The following is a 25,260-nucleotide window of genomic DNA, read 5'->3' as shown; positions in this document are numbered from 1 at the left end:
CAGGGAACAGAGAACAAGATGAATTGTCCCTTGGGATGATAGTCCTTCAAATATTTGAAGATGTCTATCATCCTTACCTTTCCCCCCTTCCCTTTGCCATCATCTGGTTGCCCTCCTCTGGAAACTAAATACTTAAATTGTGGTACACAGGACTGATGCCCTGCAGATGAGGCATGATAGGGACAGAATACAATAGGACTCTCATCTCCTTGTTCTGTGCCTTTCCTAACAGGGCTTTATTTCTCCTTAGGACACATTAAAGGCAAATAGCTATCTGGCAAATATGGGCTAGGGGTACAAGGCTATGGTTTTGTGAAAAGGTAAATTAATCAGTATACTTTTATTACTGCGGATTTCCAGTACCAAGACTTCAGAGTGAGAAAGGAAGCCTCTGAAACCCACCAAAATTCCCCTCCAAACAAATAGAAAACCACCTCAGAATTGGTCTAGGATCAGGGAAGCATTTTACCAGCAGGAAAGGTCTATCTCACTAGGATGGGAGGGGAGCAAGATCCAAGGGGAACTGCAGCAGTGGCAGCAGCCAGCCTCACAGCAGGGGGCCTGCAGCAAGGCTCCAAGCCTGGGGCAATCCACCAGCAAGGCCCCACCCTCCTGCAAGCCAGCAGCCCCCTAGGCAAGTGTGCTGTCGTCTGTACCCACACAGCAAGGCTACACTTCAGTGACCCCACAACCAGCACAAGTTACTAGCAAGGCTTTGACCACACAGATGACCAGTAGTGAAGTTTCACCCTGGGACTGACCAACAGCAAAACCCAATCCCTGGGGTCTACCAGCAGAGAGACTCTGTTTCTACAGCAAGCTAGCAGGAGAATTGAAAGAATCCACCCATCGCTACCTGAAAGAGATCTTCAAATGAAAACTCTCAGGAACATCACAGCCAAATTCCAGATCTCACAGATCAAGGAGAAAGTATTGCAAGCAGACAAAAAGAAACAATGTAAATATTCTGGAGCTCCAGTCAGGATTACACAAGATTTGGTAGGTCCCACATTAAATAACCAGAGGGCTTGAAATACAACATACTAGAAGGCAAAGGGGTTAGGATTACAGCCAAGAATGACCTGCCCAGTAAAACTGAATATAATCTTTCAAGGAAAAATGAACATTTAATAAAATAGAGGACTTTCAAGAATTTCTAATTAAAAGACCAGAACTGAATAAAAAAAAAAATTGGCAGCCGAATACAAGATTCAAGGGAAACATAACTTAAAAAAGAAACAAGAAAGAGAAAACATAAAAAAATATATATGGTTAAACTGTTTCTACATCTATATGGCAAGATAATATTGGTAACTCTTAACAACTTTATTGCTGTAAGAGCAATTAGAAGGAGTCTATGTAGAGAGAGGGTATGAAAATAAGGTGATTTTGATGGGATGATACAACAAAAGTGGTAAGAAAGAAAATTACACTGGAAGAAGAAGGGGGGGGGTGTTGAGTGGGGTAAATTATTCCACATAAAGAAGGAATGAAAGAGAAGGGAAGATGGGGGGGGGCAGGCTTTGAAACTTAAGACTCACTCTCATCAAAATTGGCTCAAAGAGGGAATAACATACATATTCAATTGGATATAGAAATCTATCTTACTCTATAAGGAAGTAAAAATGGATGGGGATAATAGAAGGGGAAGGGGGAACTGATAAAAGGGAAGGTATACTGGGCAAGGTGGTGATCAGAAGTAAAATTGTTGTGAGGAGGGAATGGGCAGAGGGTAAGAGAGAAAGGGATAAACAAGTGAAAAATAGCATGGAGGGAAATACAGTTAGTTATCTTAACTATAAGTATGAATAGGATGAACTCACCCATAAAATGGAAGCTGATAGCAAAATGGATTAAAAACCAGAATCCTACAATATGTTGTTTACAAGAAACACATTTGAAGCAGAGAGATACACACAGGTTTAAAGGTAAGGGGTTGGAGCAGAATCCATTATACTTCAACTGAAGCAAAGAAAGCAGAGGTAGTGATCATGATCTCAGACAAAGCAAATGCAAAAAATAGATCAAACTGAAAGGGATAAAGAAGGAAACTATATCTTGCTGAAAGGTGCCATCAATAGTGAAGTTATATCAATACTAAACATATATGCACCAAATAGTACAGCATCCAAATTTTTGAAGGAGAAATTGAGTAAGTTACAAGAAGAAATAGTAAAACTATATCAACTTTCCCCTCACAGAACCAGATAAATCTAACCAAAAAAACAAAAAAAGAAAGAAGTTAAGGAATAAATAAAATTCTGGAAAAGTTAGATATGATAAATCTCTGGAAAAAAATGAAGGGAAATAGAAAGGAATATACCTTTTTCTCACGTACATGATACCTACACAAAAAGTGTTCACTATTAAGACATAAAAATCTCTCAACCAAATACAGAAAAGAAGAAATATTAAACACAGCCTTTTCAGATCATAATGTAATAAAAATTACATTCAATAATGGACAACAGAGAGATTAAAAATTAATTGGAAATTAAATAATTTAATCCTAAAAAAACAAACAAAAAAAAGTGGGTCAAAGAACAAACCACAGAAATAATCAATAATTTCATTAAAGAAAACGACAACAATGAGACAATATACCAACACGCAGTCAAAGCAATATTTAGGAGACATTTTCTATTTCTAATTGCTTACATCAATAAAATAGAGGAAAAACAGATCAATGAATTGTGCATGCAACTAAAAAAAAGACTAGAAAAAGAACAAATTAAAAATCCATAATTAAACACCAAACTGGAAATCCTGAAAATCAAAGGAGGGATTAAAAAAAGTTGAAGGTAAAAAAAAATCATTGAACTAGAAGCTGGTTTCATAAAGAAACCAATAAAATAGATAAACCAGAATTCAATGAAAAAAAAAAGAGGAAAACCAAATTACTATTATCAAAAATTAGAGAGATGAATTCACCACCAATGAAGAGGAAATTAACACAATAGTTAGGATTGATTTTGCCCAATTGTATGCCAATAAATTTGATAATCTAAATGAAATGGATGAATATCTACAAAAATATAAATTACCCAGATTAACATAAGGAGAAATAAAATATTTAAACGCCCCAATCTTAGAAAAAGAAATTGAACAAGCTATCAGTAACTTCCTAAGAAAAAATCTCTAGGACCCGATGGATTCACAAGTGAATTCTACCAAACATTTAAAGAACAATTACTTCCAATACTATATAAATTATTTGGAAAAATAGGCAAAGGAGTCCTATCAAATCCCTTTTACAACACAAATATGGTGCTGATACCCAAACCAGGAAGAATCAAAACAGATAGAAAATTATAGACCAATTTCCCTAATGAATGTTAATGCAAAATTTTTAAATAAAATACTAGTAAAGAGATTATAACAGTTTATCAAAAGGATCATACAACTTTGACCAGGTGGGATGTATACCAAGAATGCAGGGCTGGTTCAATACTAGAAAACCTATCAGCAAAATTAATTATACAAATAACAAAACCAAGAGAAATCATAGGATTATCTCAACAGATGAAGACAAAGCTTTTGACAAAATGTTGCACCGATTCTTATTAAAAAATATTAGAGAGCATAAGAATAAATGGAGTTTACCTTAAAATAATAAATATTATTTCTCTAAAACAATCAGTAAGTATTATCTGTAATAGGGATAAGTTAGGTTTCCCATATAATCAAGGGTGAAGCAAGGATGCCTGTTATCACTTCTATTTAATATTGTACTAGAAATGTTAGCTATAGCAGTAAAAGAAGAAAAATAAATTAAAGAAATTAGAAGGCAATAAGGAAACAAAACCACCACTCTTTGCAGATAATATGATGTTATACTTAGAAAATCCTAGAGAATCAACTAAAAAAAAACTATTCAAAATTATTAACAACTGTAGCAAAGTTGCATGATACAAAATAAACCCATAGAAATCATCAGCATTTTTATATATTACCATCAAAGTTCATCAGCAAGAGAGAGAAAGAGAAATTCCATTTAAAATAACTGCAAACAATATAAAATTCTTGGAAGTCTACCTGCCAAGACAAACCCAGAAACTAAATGAATACAACAATAAAACATCTTTCACATAAATAAAGTCAGGTCTAAACAATTGGAAAAATATTAATTGCTCATGGGTGAACTGAGTCAATACAATAAAAATGATAATTCTACCTAAATTAATCTATTTACTCAGTACCATACCAAACTATCAAAAATATAGAACTAGAAAAAATAATAATAAAATTCATTTGGAGGAGCAAAAGCTCAAGGATATCAAGGGAATCAATTTTTAAAAATGTGAAAGAAGGTGGTCTAGCCACACCAGATCTCAAACTTTGTTATAAAGCAGTAATAAAACAATCTGGTACTATCTAAGAAATCGAGTGGTGTATCAGTGGAATAGATTAGGGACAAATTACAATATAGTAAATAAGCAGAGTAATCTAGTATATGATAAACCCAAAGATCCAAGCTTTTGCAACAAAAACTCATTATTTGACAAAAACTGCTGGGAAAATTAGAAAACAATGTGGCTAAAACTAGGTATAGACAAACATCTCGCACTGCACATCAAATAAGGTCAAAATGGGTACATGATTTACACATAAAGGGTGATCTCATAAGCAAATTAAGAGAGCATGGAATAGTTTGTCAGATTTATGGATAAGGGAAGAATTTAGGATCAAAGAAGATATAGAGAGCATTACAAAATGTAAGAAAAATAATTTTGATTATATAAAATAAAAAAGTTTTTGCACAAAAAAATGAAAACAAAATTGTAAGGAAAACAGAAAACTGGGGGAAATTTTCACAAGAAGTATCTGTGAAAAAGGCCTCATTTCTCAAATATACGAACTGAGTCAAATTTATGAAAAAATACAAATAATTCCCAATTGATTAATGATCAAAGGATATGAACAATCAGTTTTTAGACAAATAGATTAAAACTATCTATAATTATATGAAAAAATGCTCTAAATCACTATTGATCAGAGGAATGCAAATTAAAACAACTCCGAGGTACCACCTCATACCTATCAGAATGGCTAAAATGACAAAAAAGGAAAATGTTGGATGTTAGAGGGTGTGTGTGAAAACTAGAACACTAATGCACTATTCGTGGAGTTGTGAACTGATCCAACCATTCTGGAGAACAAGTTGGAACTATGTCCAAAAGGTAATAAAACTGTGCATGCCCTTTGATCCAGCAATACCACTGAAAGGTCTTGTAAAGCCAAATACAAGTCCAGGACTGCTGCTGCATACACCTTCAAGGTTCTGATGACATAGTATAGTGAACTCTCTAGTCAGTAATAAACTAAGTCAAAACATTGACAGAAACCCAAGTACAGCATTCACAGTGTTACAGCATAACAAGTTATCACTAAAGTGGCCACATAGTTTTCACCAAAGTGGCCACATAGTTTTAAACAAAAGATATCATTCCGTGAGTCCTTAACGCAATCATCCTTTGGGAGCAAGCCTCCTTATGGGTCACAAAGTACAAAGGTAAAAGTTCTCCACCCATAGGTCACATTGTCTTAATCTCTCAGTCAAAAAGTCTTCTTTCTTCTTAATTGGAGATTAGTTTTCAATCATGATTAATTCAATCTTCCTGAAGAGAGACAAGATAGAGACTACGAAGTCCTCCCACCCTTTGGCCACAGTAATCATGATCTTCTCAGTTTGCATCAAATATCCAAGGAGAGGTCTTTTCATCTTGACTCGAGGTTGGCTCTCAGATTCCATGGTTCCTCTTCCATGTTCCATGTTCCAGGTCCCAGTTCCCGCCTGAATCTACTCAACTGTCAACCGGATTAAAGGGCAGGCAGCTTTCAGTTCCTTGTTCAACTCCTTGTCCAGCTCCTGTTCCGTATGGAAGCTCAGTGTCCAGTCCACCTCAAGTCATTCACAGTTCCTGTTTCTGGGAAGACAAAGCTTAAAAGAGGCACAATAACTCTCATCCACATTGCCAGCACCATCATCAATTCACTATCTGCCTGTAAAATCAGAACAGACCCACAAAAAGGTCTGAGAACTCAGCACAAATCGACAAACAAGGTCTGAGAACTCAACATAAATCCCAGTATAGTCCCAGGACCTCCGAAACCCTCCTCCAGGACTTCTGTAAACAGACAACCAGAAAATCCTCTTTCAGGGCTTCCAGTAAGATCCCAGGGCATCTGTACAAAGGATCAAAAACAAAACTCAACACAGACAGAAGAGACAAACAGAGAGCATGGCCACCACAAAGTTCCCCTTCTCAATTCTGCTCTCTCCCAGCCTGGGCTTCTCCTCATATATGGTCATTAAGCTCCTCCCTGCTTCACTCCTTCCTGTTGCATCAGCAACAAGGGTTTACAAGTTATACTTCTTGACAAAAGACTTGATATAATCATGGGCAAAGCTTAAACTGAAACAAGGTGCTGAATAATTAAATAGCCGAAACAAGGTTTTTACCACTTGCTTGCCATTACAGATCTATATCCTAAAGACTCCCCCCAAAATGGGAAAGGACCTATTTATACAAAAATATTTACAGCAGTTTTTTTGTGATGGCTAAGAATTGGAAAATCAAAGGGCTGCCTATCAATTGGGAAATGGCTAAACAAGCTGTTGGTATATGATTGTAATGTAATATTGTTGTGTTTTAAGAAATGACAAAGAGGATGATTTCAGAAAAACCTGGAAAGACTTCATGAACTGATGCATAGTGAAATGAACAGTACACATTACTGTTCAATGAAGAATTGTGAATGACTTAACTATTCTTAGCAATTAAATGATCAAAGACAATCCCAGAGGACTATTGATAAAGCATACTATCCGCCTTCAGAAAAATAACTTATTGATTGAATAAAGCAAGTTTTCACTTTCTTTTTTGTATTTGAGTTTTCTCATTCAAAATGACTAATATGATGATGCTTTACATAATTCCACATGTATAACCTATATTTGATTGCTTACCATCTCAGGGAAGGGAGGCATAAGGGAAGGGATAGAATTTAGAACTCAAAAATTTAAGTAAAAAATGTTTAAAAATTTAAAAAATAAAAACAAAAATATTATTACCACTGCTGGAAAAGTCACTTTAAATGAATGATGTGTTATTTCCATAACACACTATGTTCAAAAAGTGAACAGGTTATTTTAAAACAAAATAAATTCCTACTAATTAGATGTTGAAAATATCAGGTCATTTTCCACCTTACTCTGTATTATTATGTAGTTGAATGAACTCAATGTTTTTCTTCTTTTTTTCTTCTAGCACTTTTAGGCTTGTACTATTTTCTTTGTGTACTGTATGGGCACGAAAAGTAATGTACCTCATCTATTACAAGAGTAAAATATTATTTTGACATCATACCTAGAAGTAGCCCCAATAAAATAATTATAAATGTTCAGATTATTCAAAAGAATATTTGTTATTGTTATTTCAGTCCTGTCTGATTCTTTGTGACTCTTTTTGGGATTTTCTTGGCCAAGTCACTGGAGTGGCTTGCCATTTCCTTCTCCAATTTATTTAATAGATGAGAAAACTGAGGCAAAGAGGGTTAAGTGACTTGCCCAGGGTCACACAGCTAGTGTCTGCAATGGTAATGGAATTTGAAGATCCCTTTGTATTGATAAGCTGATAGGTAATTAGCATCTAGTTTCAAATTAAGCCTCTGTTAAATAAACAGAAGGTATGAACTCCTGTTTCTGACATAACAGGAAAGGGCTGAACAGGGAGGAGCAATACTGTATGTAAGGAAAAACCCCACCTGGGAAAGTTAGAACTTCTTGGGATGAGCACCTGAAGGCTGGGCTGCTGCTGCTGCACTAGAACTTCCATGGAGAAAGTGATTTTGATTTTGAGAACGGAGTTGCTGAAGACTTCCGAGGGCCAGCCAGAGCTGCTGATGCTACTGAGGATTTCCAAGGGCCAGCTGGAGCTGCTGAGGCTGCTGAGGATTTCCAAGGGCCAGCTAGAACTGCCAAAGACTGAGGAAGCATGACTGTAGTGTGGGTATTCTGTACAAATTTTATTGTGACTTTGTTAATGTGTATGAATGTTCTTGTGGCTTTGTTAACCTTTGTCTTCCCAGGAACTGAGACTGTGAAGGATTTGAGATGGACTGGACACTGTGAGCTCCAATGTGGAGCAGGAACTGCACGGAGAGCTGGACAAGGAGCTGGGAGCTGTCTTCTTTTGAACTCAGGTGGCAGTTGGTTAGATTCAGGCAGGAGCGGGGACCATGGAAGAGGAGCCATGGAGGCTGAAAGCCTGCCCTGAGTCAAGATGAAAAGACCTCTCCATGGGTACTGAGTAGTGATGCAATTGTGATTTACTTGTGACCAAGGGGTGGATGGCTGTGTATTTTCCACTACCCCTGAAGAGGGTACTGAGTAGTGGCTGATAACTGAGTAGTGACTGATGGTTCATAGTGACTATTTGTAACTTAGTGTGCCCCATGGGTGGAGGACTTTGACCTTTTGTACTTTATGATTGAATGATTGAGTTACTAAGTGATTGATTGACTAAATTAGTGTACTTTGTTCAAAACTATGTGACCACTTTGATGAAAAGTATGTGGCCATTTTAGTAATAATTTATTGAGTTGTGATATGGTGAATTCTGTATTTTGATTTTCTGTGATAAGTTGTAACATTGTGAATGCTGTACCTTGATTTTCTGTGAATGTTTTGCTCTGATTTGTTATTGAATAGAAAATTCACTATACTTTGTAATTATAACCTTGAAAAGCTGTTCACAGCAGCCTCTGGAAAACTGCTTGTGCTTGGCTTTACAGTGTCTGAAGCCAGGTTTGAACTCAGGAAGATGTCTTCCTGACTTCAGGTCTGGCACAGTATCCACTGACTCATCTAGCTACCCCAGAGAGTATATACTGCATTGGTAAAATCACCAATTTTAGCCTCTGACAATTTGCGGGGAGTGGGAGGAACTCAGATAAGTGTCTAAAATTTCAACTAAAAGTAAAGCATGTCATCCTGATGCTAAGGTAAAACCAGTTAAACATCTATTCCTTTCATTTGCAAAATGAAATTCTCTTATAGACCATCTCACAAGCAGGTTTTAATCACTCAGCATGCACACACACGTTTAGCTCTCTAAGAGTAATCTTAAGAGGCATCCCAGGTTATTCACTGAAATAGAAAGTACTCTTGGTGATCGGCTAGAGCTTGCCCATGCTAGAAGAACCACTCCCATGTCAAATTTACAGGGTGTAATGGAAAGACTCCATGGAAGCTAAGCTACAGAAAGAAAACCTCATAAAGACTGTAGGCTCATTTTATACAGGGTATCACAAAAATCTTAATACTTAAAATGGTAGTAAGACTTTTGGAACACCCTTTATCTTTACATTTTTGCTGGCTTTCAGTTTTGTTGTTGTTATTCAGTCCTGTCCAACTTCTCATGACCCCATTTAGGGATTTTTTGGCAGGGATACTGGACTGGTTTGCCATTTCCTTCTCCAGACATTTTACAGGTGAGGAAACTGAAGCAAACAGTGTTAAATGACTTGCCCAGTCACGCAGCTAGTGTCTGAGGTCATTTTTGAACTTGGGTATTCCTGAATCCAAACCCAGTACTCTATCCACTGTGCCATCAAGCTGTCCTGGCTTTTGGCTGCATGTACTCTACCTTTTAAAATTAGTTACCTCAAATAAAAAAGGTATATAGATGTGAGAATCTTGTTTTCGCCACACTATCTCAGCTAGGTACTAGTGGATAGGGCAGAGCATCAAGTCTAGAGTCAGGAAGATCTTGAGTTTAAATCTGGATTTAGACACTTACTGTGTAATCCTGGGCAGGTCACTTAACCCTTATTTGCCTTAGTTTCCTCAACTATAAAATGGGGAAAATGATAGCACCTAATTTCCTCAAGATTGTTGTGAAGATCATAGGAGACAGCACATATTTAGGCTCTAAGTGTATATGCTAGCAGTAATAGTAGTAGTAGTAGTAGTAGTAGTAATTGTTGGTGGTGTTGTACTACTACTCTAGTAATAGGAGTAACAGCAGTAGCAACTACAAGACTTTTTCATTTTTGCTTTGCCAAATATAACCTTACTTCTGCCTTATTCTATCACCTTAAGAATAATAGGATGCTCTAAAGTAGAAAAATACCTTAAAAGTCATATTGCCCAAGTCCCTCATTTCATAGATGAGAAAACTGAGGTTCAAAAAAGTGAATTGGCTTGCCTAAGGACACATAAGCAGCAAGGAGCAAAGTATCCAATGCAAACCACATTATAATTCAGGATGTCTTGTTCAGTGCTCTTTCTGTTACACCAAGCTGGTTCTCTAGTGACATGAATTGGCTGGAAAACTACTCTTTTTTGTTTGTCTGTTTGCTTGTTTCATTTTTTGGGGAGGTGATTGGAGTTAAGTGACTTGCCCAGGGTCACAAAGCTGGTAAGTGGCTGAGGTCACATTTGAACTCAGTCCCTCTTGACTCCAGGCCAACAGTTGGTAATCTACTCTTGAAAAGTTAATTTCATATAAGTTTCTCAAGACATCTTTGGAACCACTATAAGACAACAGACTTAGGCTAGGAATTTCCCTCACATATAGCTACTTTAGATTTCCTAAACAACTTTCAACAAACATGCTCAAATAAATGAAGCTGTGTCATGTATTGTTTTGGCTATTGGGAAAAGAAGTTAAACACCTGAGCACTTGATGTCCTTATCATGTAATACTGTATATTGGGGTTTTGTTGGTATTTTATCCCCAACTGTATCATAAGTTCCATGAAGACATGAATTGGATGTCTTACTTAAATTTTATATTTATCTCAGTGCTTGCCAGTGTTCTTCACATAGTAGACCCTAAAAAGTATTTGTGGAATAAAGAAATGAATCTCATTTCTCACAAAATAATGGAAAACTGCTTCTCCAGAATCCTCAAATAAGATGACATTTATAAAGCACCTAGCACAGAGCCTAGAATATAGTAGGAGGTTAATAAATACTTGTTCCCTATGCCCAAAGGGCTATAAAACTGTGCATAACCTTTGATCCAGCAATACCACTACGAGGTCTGTAGCCCAAAGAGATCATAAAAAAGAGAAAAGGACCCCCATGTACAAAAATACTTATAGTAGCTCTCTTTGTGGTGGCAAAGAATTGGAAATTGGGGGATGTCCATCAAGTGGGGAATGGTTGAACAAGTTGGGATATATGATTGTGATGAAATACTATTGCGCTATAAAAAATGATAGGCAGGCGGATTTCAGAAAAACCTGGAAAGTCTTACAGGAACTGATGCTGAGTGAAGTGAGCAGAACCAAGAAAACAGGGTACATATTAACAACTTTGATAGACTTAGCTGACTAACTTTGATAGACTTAGCTATTCTCAGAAATACTAAGACAATTCCAAAAGACTCACAATGTAAAATGCTACCCACATACAGAGAAAGAACTATGAAGTCTGAATGCAGACTGAAGCATACAATTTTCTTTTTTTTTCCCTTCTCTTTCTTGTGGGTTTTCCCGTTTGTTCTTATTCTTCCTTCACAAGGCTAATGTGGAAATATATCTAATAGGATTGTATGTGTGTAGCCTGTATCAGATTGCATGCTATCTTGGGGAGGTGGGTAGTGAGGGGGTGGGAGAAAAAAATTCGAACTCAAAATCTTATAAAAGTGAATGTTGGAAATTATGTTTACACCGAAAGCCTCAGGGTTGTCAGAAAAACAAGGGGGCATGAGGGGGGGAGACCAAGGACTTTGGAAGCCCTGGGGAACAGCTGTGACTAGTATGGAAGGGGAGTGTTCAGACTAGGGCAGCTCAGATGATCAGGGGCTCTAAAATCGCTAATACTAGAACCGGAGAGATTAAGCAGTGGTGTCAAACTTAGATAGAAATGGAGTTAGGAATCCATAACAAGGATCTCTGTGGGCCACATATTAACTTAGCCTTAAAATGTAATTTAATGTTTCGTTATATTTTTATTTATTGTGTTAAATATTTCTCAATGACATCTTAATCTGGTTTGGGCTATATGTTTGACACCTTTGTTGTAGAAGCTCCTAAAAACCCAATGGTCAAAGATTCAGAGGGACCTCAGGAATGCAAGTAACCCAGGGTGAGACCAAATAGGGCAGACCACTCTACCCACAACCACAGCAGGACGTGGACCCTGGACTGGACACAAGGCTCTGGTTCAAGAACTAAGGATGGAAAGATAAGTAAACAAAAAAGGGACTGATCACTACAAAAAATACATAAGGAAAGAGATCTAGGGGTACTCAAAAATTCAGCCTAAGAGAAGAAATTCCATTATGACCATAAGCAGAGTCTCAAAAAGGGAGAAAAAAAATTCTTTACATGTAATTGGAAAAAAATAAAATAGTAAGGAGTAAGTAAATGGGGGGAAAAATATTTGCCCCCTTCCCTCTTCCCTCTTTAGAAAATGTGACACCTGGAATAGTGGCTTTTATCAGGCAAACTGGGATCCGTACCTTTGGCTATAATGAACATTTTTTTAATTCATTTAGCATTCAAAATATTTCCAGAACCTATTTTTTTCTCTGAAAATGGGTAGACTTCATCTATTATGCTTTTACATTTTATATTAATCAGGGCTTAAGCATAATACCAGCTTAAAGGCCATTTGAAAGTGTGTAGTAGGGATTTTTGAGAAACTGATTGCCCACTTCTCACCAACTTAATCAAAAACATGAAATTTGCTCCAGACCAAATAACAATTAAGAAATCCACTTAGAAATTACAGTGACTATTTACATTATAGAATTGGACAAAATCTTATCCAGAAGCCTACAGCCAATAGAGCTACCAGCAGATTCAGCATCAGCATAGGCAATTAAAGGTAGTAGTCTCCCAGCACTAGAAAGCAGCTAGACTGTGTATTCCCTTATCTGAACCAGTTGCGTGGGTGTGCACTCGAGTGCATGTGCGCGTGCACACACACACACACACACACACACACACACACACACACACTAAGTTTAATGCAGAAATACCTCAAATTCAACAGAGAAACAGAGTAGGTAGGACTGAAGAGGGAGGATAATGAGAGAGGGAATAATCACAAGCAAAACAACTGAAGGGTTACTTAAAAGGAAGAATAAAAAAGGAAAGAATTAAAATATAAGGAGATGTCTCATTTGGGAATGGCTGAACAAACTATGGCATATGAATACAATGGAAAATGATGGGGCCATAAGAAATGACAAAGAGATTGCAGAGAATCCATGGTAGCATGGACTAATAGAGTGAATGAACAAAAACAGAACAACTGACACATGGACAACAATAGGGTAAAGAAAAACAACTTCGAAGGACTTAAGAATTCTGATCCAGACTTTGACCACCTACATCTCCAGGGTACCTATGATGAAGCATATTATCCTTCTTGACAAACAGGTGATGGAATCAAAGGGCAGACAAACATTTTTGGACAGGGCTACTATGTGCACTCATTGTTCTTAACTTACAAGGACTCTCCGTCCCCTTCTGTTTTTGTTTTTTTTTAAATTAGGGGTGGGCATTGGGGGGAGGGAAAGTGAGGAATCATTTGGCAATCATGATGTCAAAAAGAACCATTGAAAAATTTGTAAAATTCAGCGTACAGAAGGAAACAGAATTCTGAAAGAGGAACTTAAAAAAAAGTTATATTAAGTGGATACAATGGTTTCACATATAATCCTTTTCTTGTGTTTTGCCTTGAATATGAAAATGTTCATGAGAAGGGATGTCCAAGGTCAAAACTGTTTTAAAAATTTTAATGAAGTTATGGGGATAGTGAGTGGGGCCATGGGATAATAAATTAACACACTCCATGTGGGAAAAATGGCAGTTGTTCATGGGAGAGGGCAAGAAAAGGGTACACACAGTAGAGCAAACATAGTTATCATGTTTAAAGGTGAAAAGGGACTGAAATTCATTTATGCTGCTGTGGTGTACTTCAAATTACTATTTGATCAAAGAATATATAAAGTGCTTTGCAAAGGAGATAACTGCCATCATTACTATTACTAAGTTTAACATATTTGGGGAAAGTAAGGTATAATAAAAACAGAAAGCTCGGAATTGGTTGATGCAAGCACCAGACTTTTAACATCTTATGGTACCACATGCATCTTTCAAATTGGGCAGATAGATGGTGCCATGAATAGAGTGCCAGGACTGAGCCAGGAACACCTGAGTTCAAATCTGGCTTCAGATACTAAATGTAAGATCCTGGCAAGTCACTTAACCTCTGTTTGCCTCAGTTTCCTCATCTGCAAAATGGGAAAAACCCAGCATGGTTGTGATAACTATGTTGTCAAGGAGATAATAATATATGAGTAAAACACATAATGACACACATTAAGCATTATATAAATATTAGCTATTATTATTTCATCTCACTAGTAATAATAGCTTAACAAGTTCATTTTCATACATGCTATCATTAATGTAGTGTGGTATACTTTGTGCCTTGAAAAATTACTTTGTAGTTCATTTTAGCAGCCACTATTTTTCACTTATTTTAAAAATGAAAAATGCAAACTTTCCATCCAGAATATATCTGATGTGCTAAGAACTCAATGCATGGTAAAACAGTTCACGTTAATTTGTGAACTGTTTACTCTTATATGTTGGTCATTTTAAACAGATTTATTAATGGCCTTAGTTTTTTAAAAAATATTTATAGAATAAATTACTGGTATACTCTCGAAATGTATTTCCTTTCACATATACCATTATTAATACTCTAAGCAATAATTATGACATAAGGGAATAGTATATAGCACTTAAACTGTGGAAAAATCATCAAAATGTATGACCTAATTTTGAATTATAATGTTCACCACTGTTGTTAAAGTTAAATAAGATAGAGACTTCAGTCTTCTATAATATATGCCCCTGTATAAATCTCAGCCTGGTTACTATTAACAAAGAAACATTGAGCCTAGATGTTTTATATTCTCTAAATTATTATACAGAAATTGTGAAATGGAAAGAGTTTACTGGACAAGAAGTCAAGAAACTTGGATTCCAGGAGTAGCTACAACAGTATGTATGTGGCTATGTGGCCTCAGGCAAAATTATTTCACTTGTGTCGGAGTCTCAGATTATTCAATTATCAAATAAATAGTTCTGGAAGGCTACTACCTTAATTGACTATGCAGGGTGGGAGAGTGGAAACAAATTATCTCTACAGTCCCTTCCAATTCTAAAATACTAGGATGTCTATTATTAAATGGCAACTTAGTGTTTAAATGTCACTAGTACTGGTCACCATTTAAAAAACTTCACATATAGAACTCTAATATCAATACTTTAATACTCAAATATCAACTTGGCAAAATAAGGAGCAGTTTTCTTTGCATTTTTCAATGTTCGAGATTTCTTTTTTGCCTCAAGCATATCTTGTGCATTTATTACTAAAATGTAATGACCCAGCCCACCACTACTGTACATCATAAATAACATAAGAAAAGAGTGGGGAAGATAATTTAGTTTGCCAAACATTTACTTACTAAGTGCCTACTATGAGCTGGGAACTAAGTTCCAGAAAATCACAGATGTGAAATTCCTGAGTCTAGAGTAATGGATGATGTTAAGGGTCAATGGCAGGGAAAAGATTACAAAAATAGAAAACTGCTGCAAAGTGCTTCCAGATATTCCCAGAAGGCAAAGAAGTTCTGGTTTGCTACAATACCCAGTAGACTTATAGGGTAAATCATCATTTTAATCTCTTTCTCAACAAAAATATTCCAGTCCAGTCAAATGGTTTTTTTCCTATAGAAATACATATTTGATCTTAATGAGGTTAAAAAGATCTCATTTTATAGAATCGTGCTTTATAGGCAACCATTTTTTATAATATATCTGTTTCATATGAGATAACATGTAATGGTGTATACAAAATAGGTTTCCAACAAATATTAATTGATCAAAATTATAAAAAATCAGCTAGAAAATTTGTGTCTGTACTTATTAAGTCATTACAAGAATTTTACACGTGTTTAATAATTTAAAACAATACAACAAAAGGTCAAAGAAATAAAATTCAAAAAGCATCTTCACTGGCTCTTTCTTCGATATTCTGGCCTCCATGCCAACCAGTGTCTAGTGCAGTGTCCAATTAACTGGGGGATCCCCTCTTGACTCTTTCTGTCATCATCAGGCAAGCAGTTTTAGTACTAACTTTCTACATTCACCAGGAAAGCAAAGATAATTCTAATAATCAGTTGTTTCACAAATAACAAAAAAAAAAGTAGACAGGTTCACTACAACAGAGATCAGTCGATGGTGAGGAATTTATACATTTTTAAAGTAGATTATGATGGAGGTAATAGCTAAGACATTCATGGATATAAAGTTTTGGGCTTTCTTTCTTTTTTATTTTTTTTTAGAGAATAAGCATTTATTTTCTTTTTTTGGAGGGCATTTGGGGTTAAGTGACTTGCCCAAGGTCACATGGCTAGTTTTGTGTGTGTGTGTGTGTGTGTGTGTGTGTGTGTGTGTGTGTTGTCTGAGACCATATTTGAACTCAGGTCCTCCTGACTCCAGGGCCGGTGCTCTATTCACTGCGCCACCTAGCCACCCCTTTGGGCTTTTTTTTTTGCAATTCAAGTTGTATCTGGGATTAATGTGATGAGAGAATACAGTTCTTTTTCTTTGGAATATTTCCAAAAATCCTTTTTATAGTATGTTTGCTTCAGAAAGATGAATTTTGAATATACAAACTGGGTCAGTGAATATTTAGAGGCTTCTATAATAAACTCTTTAGTTGAAAAGTAGCAGAAAGATGCATAGAGGTTATGATCTTAATTTAATAGAGGAACACAAAATGGAAAACAATACAGCCGATCTAGTAAAAATGTTTATCTTTTAACTTCTAATATAATGTTTGAATTTTGAAATATTTCCTGGCTTGGCATAACAAGGAACAGAAGCATGTTCATATCTAATACTAGATGTCACTTAGCTTAAGCACAATGCATTTGTTTTCCTAGTTTGTCAAGATTCACAAAAATTTTCTGAAGCTATAGTATCAAAATGGCACCCAATAAGGAATTTAATAACAGGAATACATATATAATATACGCATTCATGCACTCCATCTCATTAGCTTAACAGTCAGCCTTTAAAAATGTAATTAACATAGTTATTGTTCCTGAACGATTCTGTCTCAGACTTACACCTTCTTTAATGATACAAGATAACTTAAAACTGAGCAAAACAAGTGATCCTATAGAAATATCTATACAAATGAAAAATGTTAAAAGTAGACACTGTTCTTGCTTATTTCACAAGGATTTAAAAAATACTGAAGAAAGCAACTCTACGAACCAGTTTTATGTTTATTTGTATTTAACATGATTATACACATTCATGTGTCTAACAAGATCTGCACTGTTACATTAAAGATACAGTACAATAAACATTCAACATGAGGTACTTCATATTTATATATTTGTCCTTCATAAATAATGCTATAAGCCTGCTAAATTCAAGCACCCTGAAGCACAACTGGCTGCTGTGATCTGAAATTAGCTTAGCTTAAGCACCTTAAAAAAATTCAGTGCAATAATTATGTAGAAATTAAACCATTTACTTAAATACGATTTAAGATATAAAGAATGTTACATTAGAATGCTAGCCTAGTTTCCCTCTATCCCCAGAATGAACACTGAAATACAAAGACTGCCAGGTACATTTAAAAATAGCATCTACAGCATGTTCTGTTTATTGAAGTTGTGTTTATATACCAAAGTTGCCTGGTTTGTTAGAAATATGGTCTAGTTTTATAACCTATAACTACCAAGAATATACTCAGAAAAGCTAAAGCAAGCACATCAGTTTTCATTCCACTTTGTCTAACATATTGAATGGATAACAGACTCAAAATAAAGTTTTCCACTGTAAATAGGATGTCCAACTTCAACTCAAGAATATCTGCCTAACCTCATCACATGGTAGATCAGCACTTTAAAAAAGGAACGAAAAGCAAATGTAAAATGAGAATGAGTTTACTGGCAGACACAAAAGGGGAGTTATTCTATCTGGCTGTCATTAGGGTTAATTCTTGAAGCCACCAGGAATATAGCTATTTAAGAATAGCATGGACAGTGACTCACTAAACTAAGCATACTTCAGAATAAGGTCATCATGTCTATCTCAACTCCTTGGTGCAATGCCATTTTCCTGATTTCTAATACTTTGCTTTTTATAAAAGAATGTATGATGCCTAATCAGTCTCATTTTTTGTACTTGTTTTGTGGTGGCAAGGATTAACAGGCAATTTTAACTATATTAAAAAATAATTTGCAGTAGTTTTTTAGGGAATATTTCTCTTTATTCCATTAGTATTTTGGGTATTCTCACTATCCACAATCTCCACAATATCACATTATTGTTAAAGCTCTTAGAAAGCTGTCCTGGGGGCATTCTCTAATTACCAGTGACAGTCAAACTCTTGATTGTATGGATGGGGACAGTAGCACAGAAGATTCTGAAATCTCAGACAGTTCACTGTCCTCCTCTATTAGATTAGGTAATGAGAAAGCCATCCCCATTTTAATAGGTAGAGGAAAGAAAGTAGCTTGGTAGCACACTAAAGAAGCTAAAGGAAAACTGTCTAGGACCATACTAGGGTGAACAGAGGAATATTTCTGTTCTACTGCCTAGTTGGCAGACATGGAAAAAAGTAAATTCCTGAGTGTGCAAACACACACACGCACACACACCCCAATACTAACCCCTAGCTTCAAAAAGCCAGTCTAGGACTGTGCTGAGCAAGGGGAAGGAGGCAGCCAGAAGCCGCACTCTGGGTGGCGGGGGGGAAGCCATCTCAGGATCATACTGGGCAGGAAAGCAACCCAGGAATGCATGGATAATTCACATGCAAATTAGCCAGAAGGTCAATCATATTCAACATCACCAATAATGCAGGTACCAAACTGCCATGAGCTATCTTATGAGGAAGATTATTTTTTGTAAAGCAGATATTCCCTTATTTATATTGTGCATGGAGCACATGAGAAAGCCTGATACAATGATGACATTTTGGGTATTAAGTATAATCTACTTCAATCCCTCCAGACCATATTCTATTTTCTGTAGGTATATCACACCACTTTAGAGTGGCCAGAGGGCACTAGTCTAGCCATCTAGGCATTTTAAAGAATTATGACTAATGGATATATTATCGTATGTTCAAAGCAATTAGGTAAAACAAGTAAAACTTACTGTTATATGCAGGACTTAGTCAACTAATTGGCATTCAATCAATTTCATGGTCCTCTTTTAACAAAGGATATGGAATGATAATAGTATACAGTAAATAATCTAGACAAGTAACTATTTTTTTATGAAGAGCTACATAGGGGAAAAAGCTCTAGCATTTTTTGTTCCTCCAAATTGTGAATTCTCACATGGGTTATCATTTTGGTAACTTTAAGATTTCTTTTCTTGCCAATAAGTGACAAGCCTGCAGCCCTTTTCTGTTATGAATGAAAACTATGATTTTGAAGCTACTTCCAAAAGAAAGATATGTGCTTTAAAATTCTGTCCTTCTAGATTAAAGAAAAATAGATTAATTGTTCTCAAGGAGTCCCTTTAAAAAAAATCCAGCCTTTCGATTTTTCATTGACACCTCCAGGGAAATTGCTACCTTTAACTTAACATGTACCAGTCCAATTAATTCACGTAGCAAGTACAAAGCAAAAGCTGAAAAGCAGAGAAAAGGAATAAAAGTTAAAAGTGACTATTACCTACTTGCTATATATATATATATATATATATATATATATATATATATATATATATTCAACCAAATGCAAAACCATTACTTGTAGGTAAAAGAACTTTCTTCCAAACTAGTCAATTGTTTCTTGAGTCTTAAAAATAAAATAACCCTTCACCTCTATTTTATACTACATATTTACACTATGATCAAAATAAAGCCCAAAGAGAAATTTAAGACAATTATAGAAAGGTTGTCAACTAGACAAAACTAGTAAAGAAAATGTACACAATTTTTCTTAGTATATAGACGCAACTCTTAAAATAACATAACCTTAATCAGAACTTGGCTCTTTTGAGCAACTAGATAGGAGTGGAAAGCTGCATTTTAGGCTAAAATGTAATTCTGAACTGCCCATAGCATTATTAATTACAAATTACCTGTACTGATCACCTATCTGCAGATAAGCAGAGCATCAGCATGTCTGAAGCAGACATGCACTTCACAGATCACACTTTCTTTTGGAAATGGTTTTTTAAGCATAAAATATAAGTTCAGGAATCTGTCCTCCCTGCACACCAGTACCATTAGTACTGTCTGAAGAGCACTGAAACTGCACAGTCACCTTGCCACACTGAACCTCTGTCATTCCTTCCTGTCCAAAGTAACTCAACTCATTGCCATCCAAAATGACGCTGGCCGTGTAAAAGGTGTCTGGTTCAATCTGCACAGGATACTCAAACCACACTGGGAAAGTGTTGCTAGATCCATCTGAGAAATACTTGCTTAAGTTCTGTCCCAGAATGACACCCTGGCGTTTAAGTTCAATCTTGGCACTGTATTCGGCTGAGCCACAACTGGAGCCATAGAGGCCAAAGCCAGCAATGAAGACCCTTTTGTCCACAGCAAACTGAATGCTGTCACATCGACCCCGGTAGCGCCACTGGTTGCTTCGGTAGGCACAGGACTGGAAGCGGTGGCAGCGCTGTGGAACGAGGCCCTTACGGGCATTGCTCACAAACTCTAGCTCAGGCTTTTTGGCTGCTGTGTACCAAAGAAAGATATCGTTGGTTTCATTTAGAGTCAAAACTCCAGACTGGGCAGCGCCATTTGCAAAGTCATCAAGGGCCATGGTGGGAATTCGAATCAAGTACAGTGCCTTTCCGAGGACCTTCCGTTTATTTTCAATGCTCAGTGACAGCTCCTGGCGTTGACACTCAACTTCAGCCCAATTGAGAGCAGCCTCGAAAACAACAATCTCTTTGGCATTCAGAGTCTCCCTGCGGAGGATACTCTCTAATGTTTGGAAATCAATATCACAGAATCCCTCAGACTTGAGCGCTAGCTCAGCTTGGGCATCGATCACCTCCCAGCAACGCTGGGTCAGGTCAGGCTCTTCAAAGAGGCAGCTCTGGGAAAGCAGCACACAAGCATTCTTCGCACTCAGACTGGTCTCCAGGAAATTGACACAGGCACGGGCGAGATGAGGGACGATGTACTTTTTGGCAGCATAAAGGGTAGCAAGCACTGTGTCAGCAGCCAAGTCTATTTCATCGCAATAGATGTATCTGAAACAAAACACAAATGTGTAAATGTGACTCCAGCAGAACCAATATAATTAGCACCAGAAAAAGCAACAATGGGCAAGTTGTATGTAAACACACATAGACCTGCTGTACATCAATCCCAGAGAATTAAGCAAATTATTTAACTAGGTAAAAGTTATTCTTACTGAAATATGAGTACAGAACCAAAATAACCCAAGAGCAGGGATTAAATATCTAAGGTTTCTTTCTTATCTTGGATCATCTTTAAAAATGTAGTAAAGGGTATGAGTGTTAAATGGCTGGTGACAAGCAGAAAAATGAGGAATAAAATGTCAATGTCCAACTGGTAACAAAAAAAAAAAAAAGAATAAAAGTTCAAAGGTAAAAAAAAAAAAATCACACAAACATGAACAGAAATGAAGCACAAATAGCCTGAGAGTTTTCCTAGTGCAAGGAAAACATATCCCTTATAATGAAAGGACTATTCAAAATTGGTTAGTATGACAGAAATATTAAAAACATTATTATAGGATGATTAGCACTGATTATCACTATACAAGGATCTTTTTATAACAACATATATTACAAATGAGGAGGATTTATTAAAGAGAAGATCTTATGCAAAATGAAAAAAAAAACCATTTGGTTAGTAACTGATACTTGAGAAAATGATACTTGGATAAAAAGGTGAAATGAACAGCCTGTCTTATAGAGATTTTTTACAATGGGTCTGTCCGAGCCTCTGAATGAACCTCCATCAGAGTATGAGTCTAATACAACTCAGAGACTAAACATTGTGAATATATGGTTATTGAGGTATAAGAAAAGTTAATAATTCTGTGTTTATTGAACATATTAGTTTTTCTCCAAAATCTTTTTCCTCATTTCACAAAAAAGTTTATGTTCAATATATTTTACAACAGGTGAAGGGAAAAGGTTCTTGGAATTATTTTATGGAGAAAGCTTTACATATAGCATCATGAGAAATTTCTTAATTACTACATAAGGTTTTTCTAAGATGCTATCAGCATCAAAGATAAAATAATGCAATGCTAAAAATGGTGGAGAGACAAAAATAAACAATCTCTGTGCTTGGCAGAGTGTGCACTCTACTGGGCAGACTGCATCTGAAGTATTACATTTAGTTTGGGGATGTCCTGTTTTGGAAAGGACATTGATAAGGGTGAGAACTTTGAAAATCATAAGGGAAAGGTGTCCAGGATGATGAAGAACTTTGACGTCATGCAGCATGAGAATCAGCTGAAAAAAAGTTGGTTTAGATTGTAGAAGAGAAGACCCAGGGGACAGGATGGTTGTCTTCAATTATTCTACAGAATACGTAAAAGAGGTCTTAGAGTGTTTTTGCTTACCCAAGAGGATAGAAATAGGTGCAATCAATGGAAATTGCTTAGGTAGACTTAGGATCACAAGGAAAAACATTCTAAAACTTACAAAGTAGAAGTTCAATGTACATAATGAAATAAATTTCTTTAGTATACGGTAAGTTTTCCCTTACTGGAGGATGTTACAAGCCCAAATGGCATTTTGTAAAGTATATTGTACCAGGTATTTTTAATCAGATATAGCTTGAACCAGGTGGTCTCTGAGGTTTCTTCCAACTCTGACATTCTATGATTCTGAATATCTAATAAATTTTTTCCCTATTTACTTTGCACAAGCAAAGTTTGTGATTATAAATTAGATAATGTACATAAAGTACTTTGTAACAATAAAATGCTATGTAAATGTAAGCAACTACTATTTCAGCAGAGAGTTTCTATTTTTTTTGTGGAAATACATTTTCCTATAAATGAGTATGTACATATTCAAAAGTGGAAAAAAATTCCTCCCATTTAGAAAGAGGCCTATTTTAGATATATATATCCTAACTTAAAAAAAAAAATCTCATTAGATTTTCCTGAAAAGGTGTAATTTTTATGCAGAAAATAATTCAGGTAGTTCTAAGACCAGTGAATGATGAAAAATGGTTTTTATTCAACCCAAACTGGCAGTTAACTTAAAGCTATCAACTTGGGTAAAGTTTCCTTAAGTTGTCAAGAGTCTGGAATAATTACATAAATACATTTATATGCATTCCTTCCAATTTTAAAAGTAAGTAGCACAGGGGTAGCTAGGTGGTGCAGTGAATACAGCACCAACCCTGGAGTCAGGAGGACCTGAGTTCAAATCCAACCCCAGACACTTAACACTTGCTAGCTATGTAACCTTGGGCAAGTCACTTAACCCCAATTGCCCACTCTTCCCCCTTCCAAAAAAAAAAAAGTAACACATTATTGACAAACTTTATGTTTTTAATGTGAAGGAAAACCAATTCAAATTTGCCCATATTTCTGTGATACTGTGAACCTTCCACTGTCATTTCTAGACATAAATACCTTCAAGGAGCTTAGGATCATAGCATAAGGAATGCAGGATCATAGATTTAGACCTGAAAGGTACATAAGAGGCAAAATGGAAAACATCCATCAAGTCTAACACCCTTATTTTGCAGATCTGGAAACTGAGGGACAGGAAGGTTAATTAGCTTGCCCAACATCACACAGGCAGTAAGCAGTAAGGACAAGATCTGAGCCCAGGTCCTCTGACTACAGAACCAGAGAATGACCTGGAATTGTAGCATACTTTGGAAACAATATGTGAGACCTAGAACCTACTGTCTGCCCATTGTGTTTTTCAATATAACAGAACATTCAACAAATGATCTCCAAAAATTTCTGGCTGCTATGTGTATTTAATTCCCTTCCCCTGATCTTATCACCATTTTCCATCCTCAAAACAAAATAAATAAACAAGTAATATCCATTATATTTTTCAATCTCTTCTTATCTGAAGTACTTTTTTAAGTCATTGAGAAATTTGCATGGATGGAAAGATACACATTGACAAAAATGATATTTAAATGAACTGACTTTAACTATTATTGAATAGCCACCTGCTTTAGGAACCACTTAGTTGAAAGCATTGAATTCTGAAGGTTGCTTTGATTCTGCGATTATGAGTCAATTTTGTGAGAAGTATAACTCAAAAAGTTAGATCCATCCTCTTAAATAAGACAGTTCAAAGAAATAAGGATGGTAGTTGAGAAGTGAAGTTATATAACCAAAATCATAACCCTGATCTTTTATTACCAGGGGTCATGTCTAGACTAGACAAAGGACTAGTGAGGTATTGATGCTTCAACATCAGTGGGAAGGCAGCTAAGTGGTGCAGCAGATAGTATGCTGAGCCTAGAATCAGGCCCACTTGAATTAAATCCAGCTTCTGACACTTACTAGTTATGTGACTCTGGGAAAGTCACTTAAACTGTTTGTCTCAGTTTCCTAAACTGTAAAATGGGGAAAATAATAGCATCAACTTCACAAAGCTGTTATAAAGATCAGATGAGATAAAAATCTGCATAGCACTTAGGGCAGAGCCTGGCACATAGTAGGCACTACACAAATGTCTATTCTTTTCCCTCTTTCCCTTTCAATAAAAAAATGAGGAAATGCTAGTATCCCATTGGTTATGATCAATACTTACTAATTCCTCCTTGGTAGCACTACCAAGTCTCCCCATCTGGGACCAGCCATGGTGAATATGATATGCTACTGACTATAAAGTTAGAGAGTAACAATTATCTTCTGGATTCCATTTCTCTTGACTTTAACAGAATAACATATCAACTATATTAGTATCATGTGGCATACACCCATATTTTAAAATTTGGTGGAAAATTGAATATGATCATTAAAAACTATAAATAAATCAACTTCATTAGATGTTGATATATTTACAAGAAGTTTAATCTTGAAGCAAAATGATTACTAGGACTTTTTAAAGAAAAGAGGAAATGTGTAATTTTATATAGAATCTTATATATGTTACATAAGCTACATTCAATATATTTCTTTTGTCTTTGCTTTTCCTTGTCATATTCTCTAACTGCTGAAGATATCTACTGATCCAAATGTGTTACTCAACTCTGCAGCTAAG

At 36.0% G+C, this 25,260-nt stretch overlaps 1 protein-coding gene across 4 annotated transcripts in view; it reads right to left on the bottom strand.

Moving 5' to 3' along the window:
* Positions 1-19,778: 19,778 nt before the first annotated feature.
* The window catches only part of BTBD3 (BTB domain containing 3), a 46,205-nt gene continuing 40,723 nt past the window's right edge, over positions 19,779-25,260 (bottom strand). For all 4 annotated transcript variants that reach the window (XM_069075425.1, XM_069075424.1, XM_069075426.1 and 1 more), the window contains exon 5: positions 19,779-21,285. In XM_069075425.1, coding sequence (XP_068931526.1) covers positions 20,253-21,285 — 1,033 coding nt within the window. In that variant the 3' untranslated portion in view covers positions 19,779-20,252. The remainder of the gene's footprint in view (positions 21,286-25,260) is intronic.

The sequence above is a fragment of the Petaurus breviceps genome, unplaced genomic scaffold (assembly GCF_028583685.1).
Source record: "Petaurus breviceps papuanus isolate PSGF00001 unplaced genomic scaffold, PetGlider_PUasm1.0 90919, whole genome shotgun sequence".
Taxonomy (NCBI): domain Eukaryota; kingdom Metazoa; phylum Chordata; class Mammalia; order Diprotodontia; family Petauridae; genus Petaurus; species Petaurus breviceps.
The sequence above is the reverse complement of the archived record's forward strand: the minus strand, read 5'-3'. Positions and strand labels throughout refer to the sequence as shown.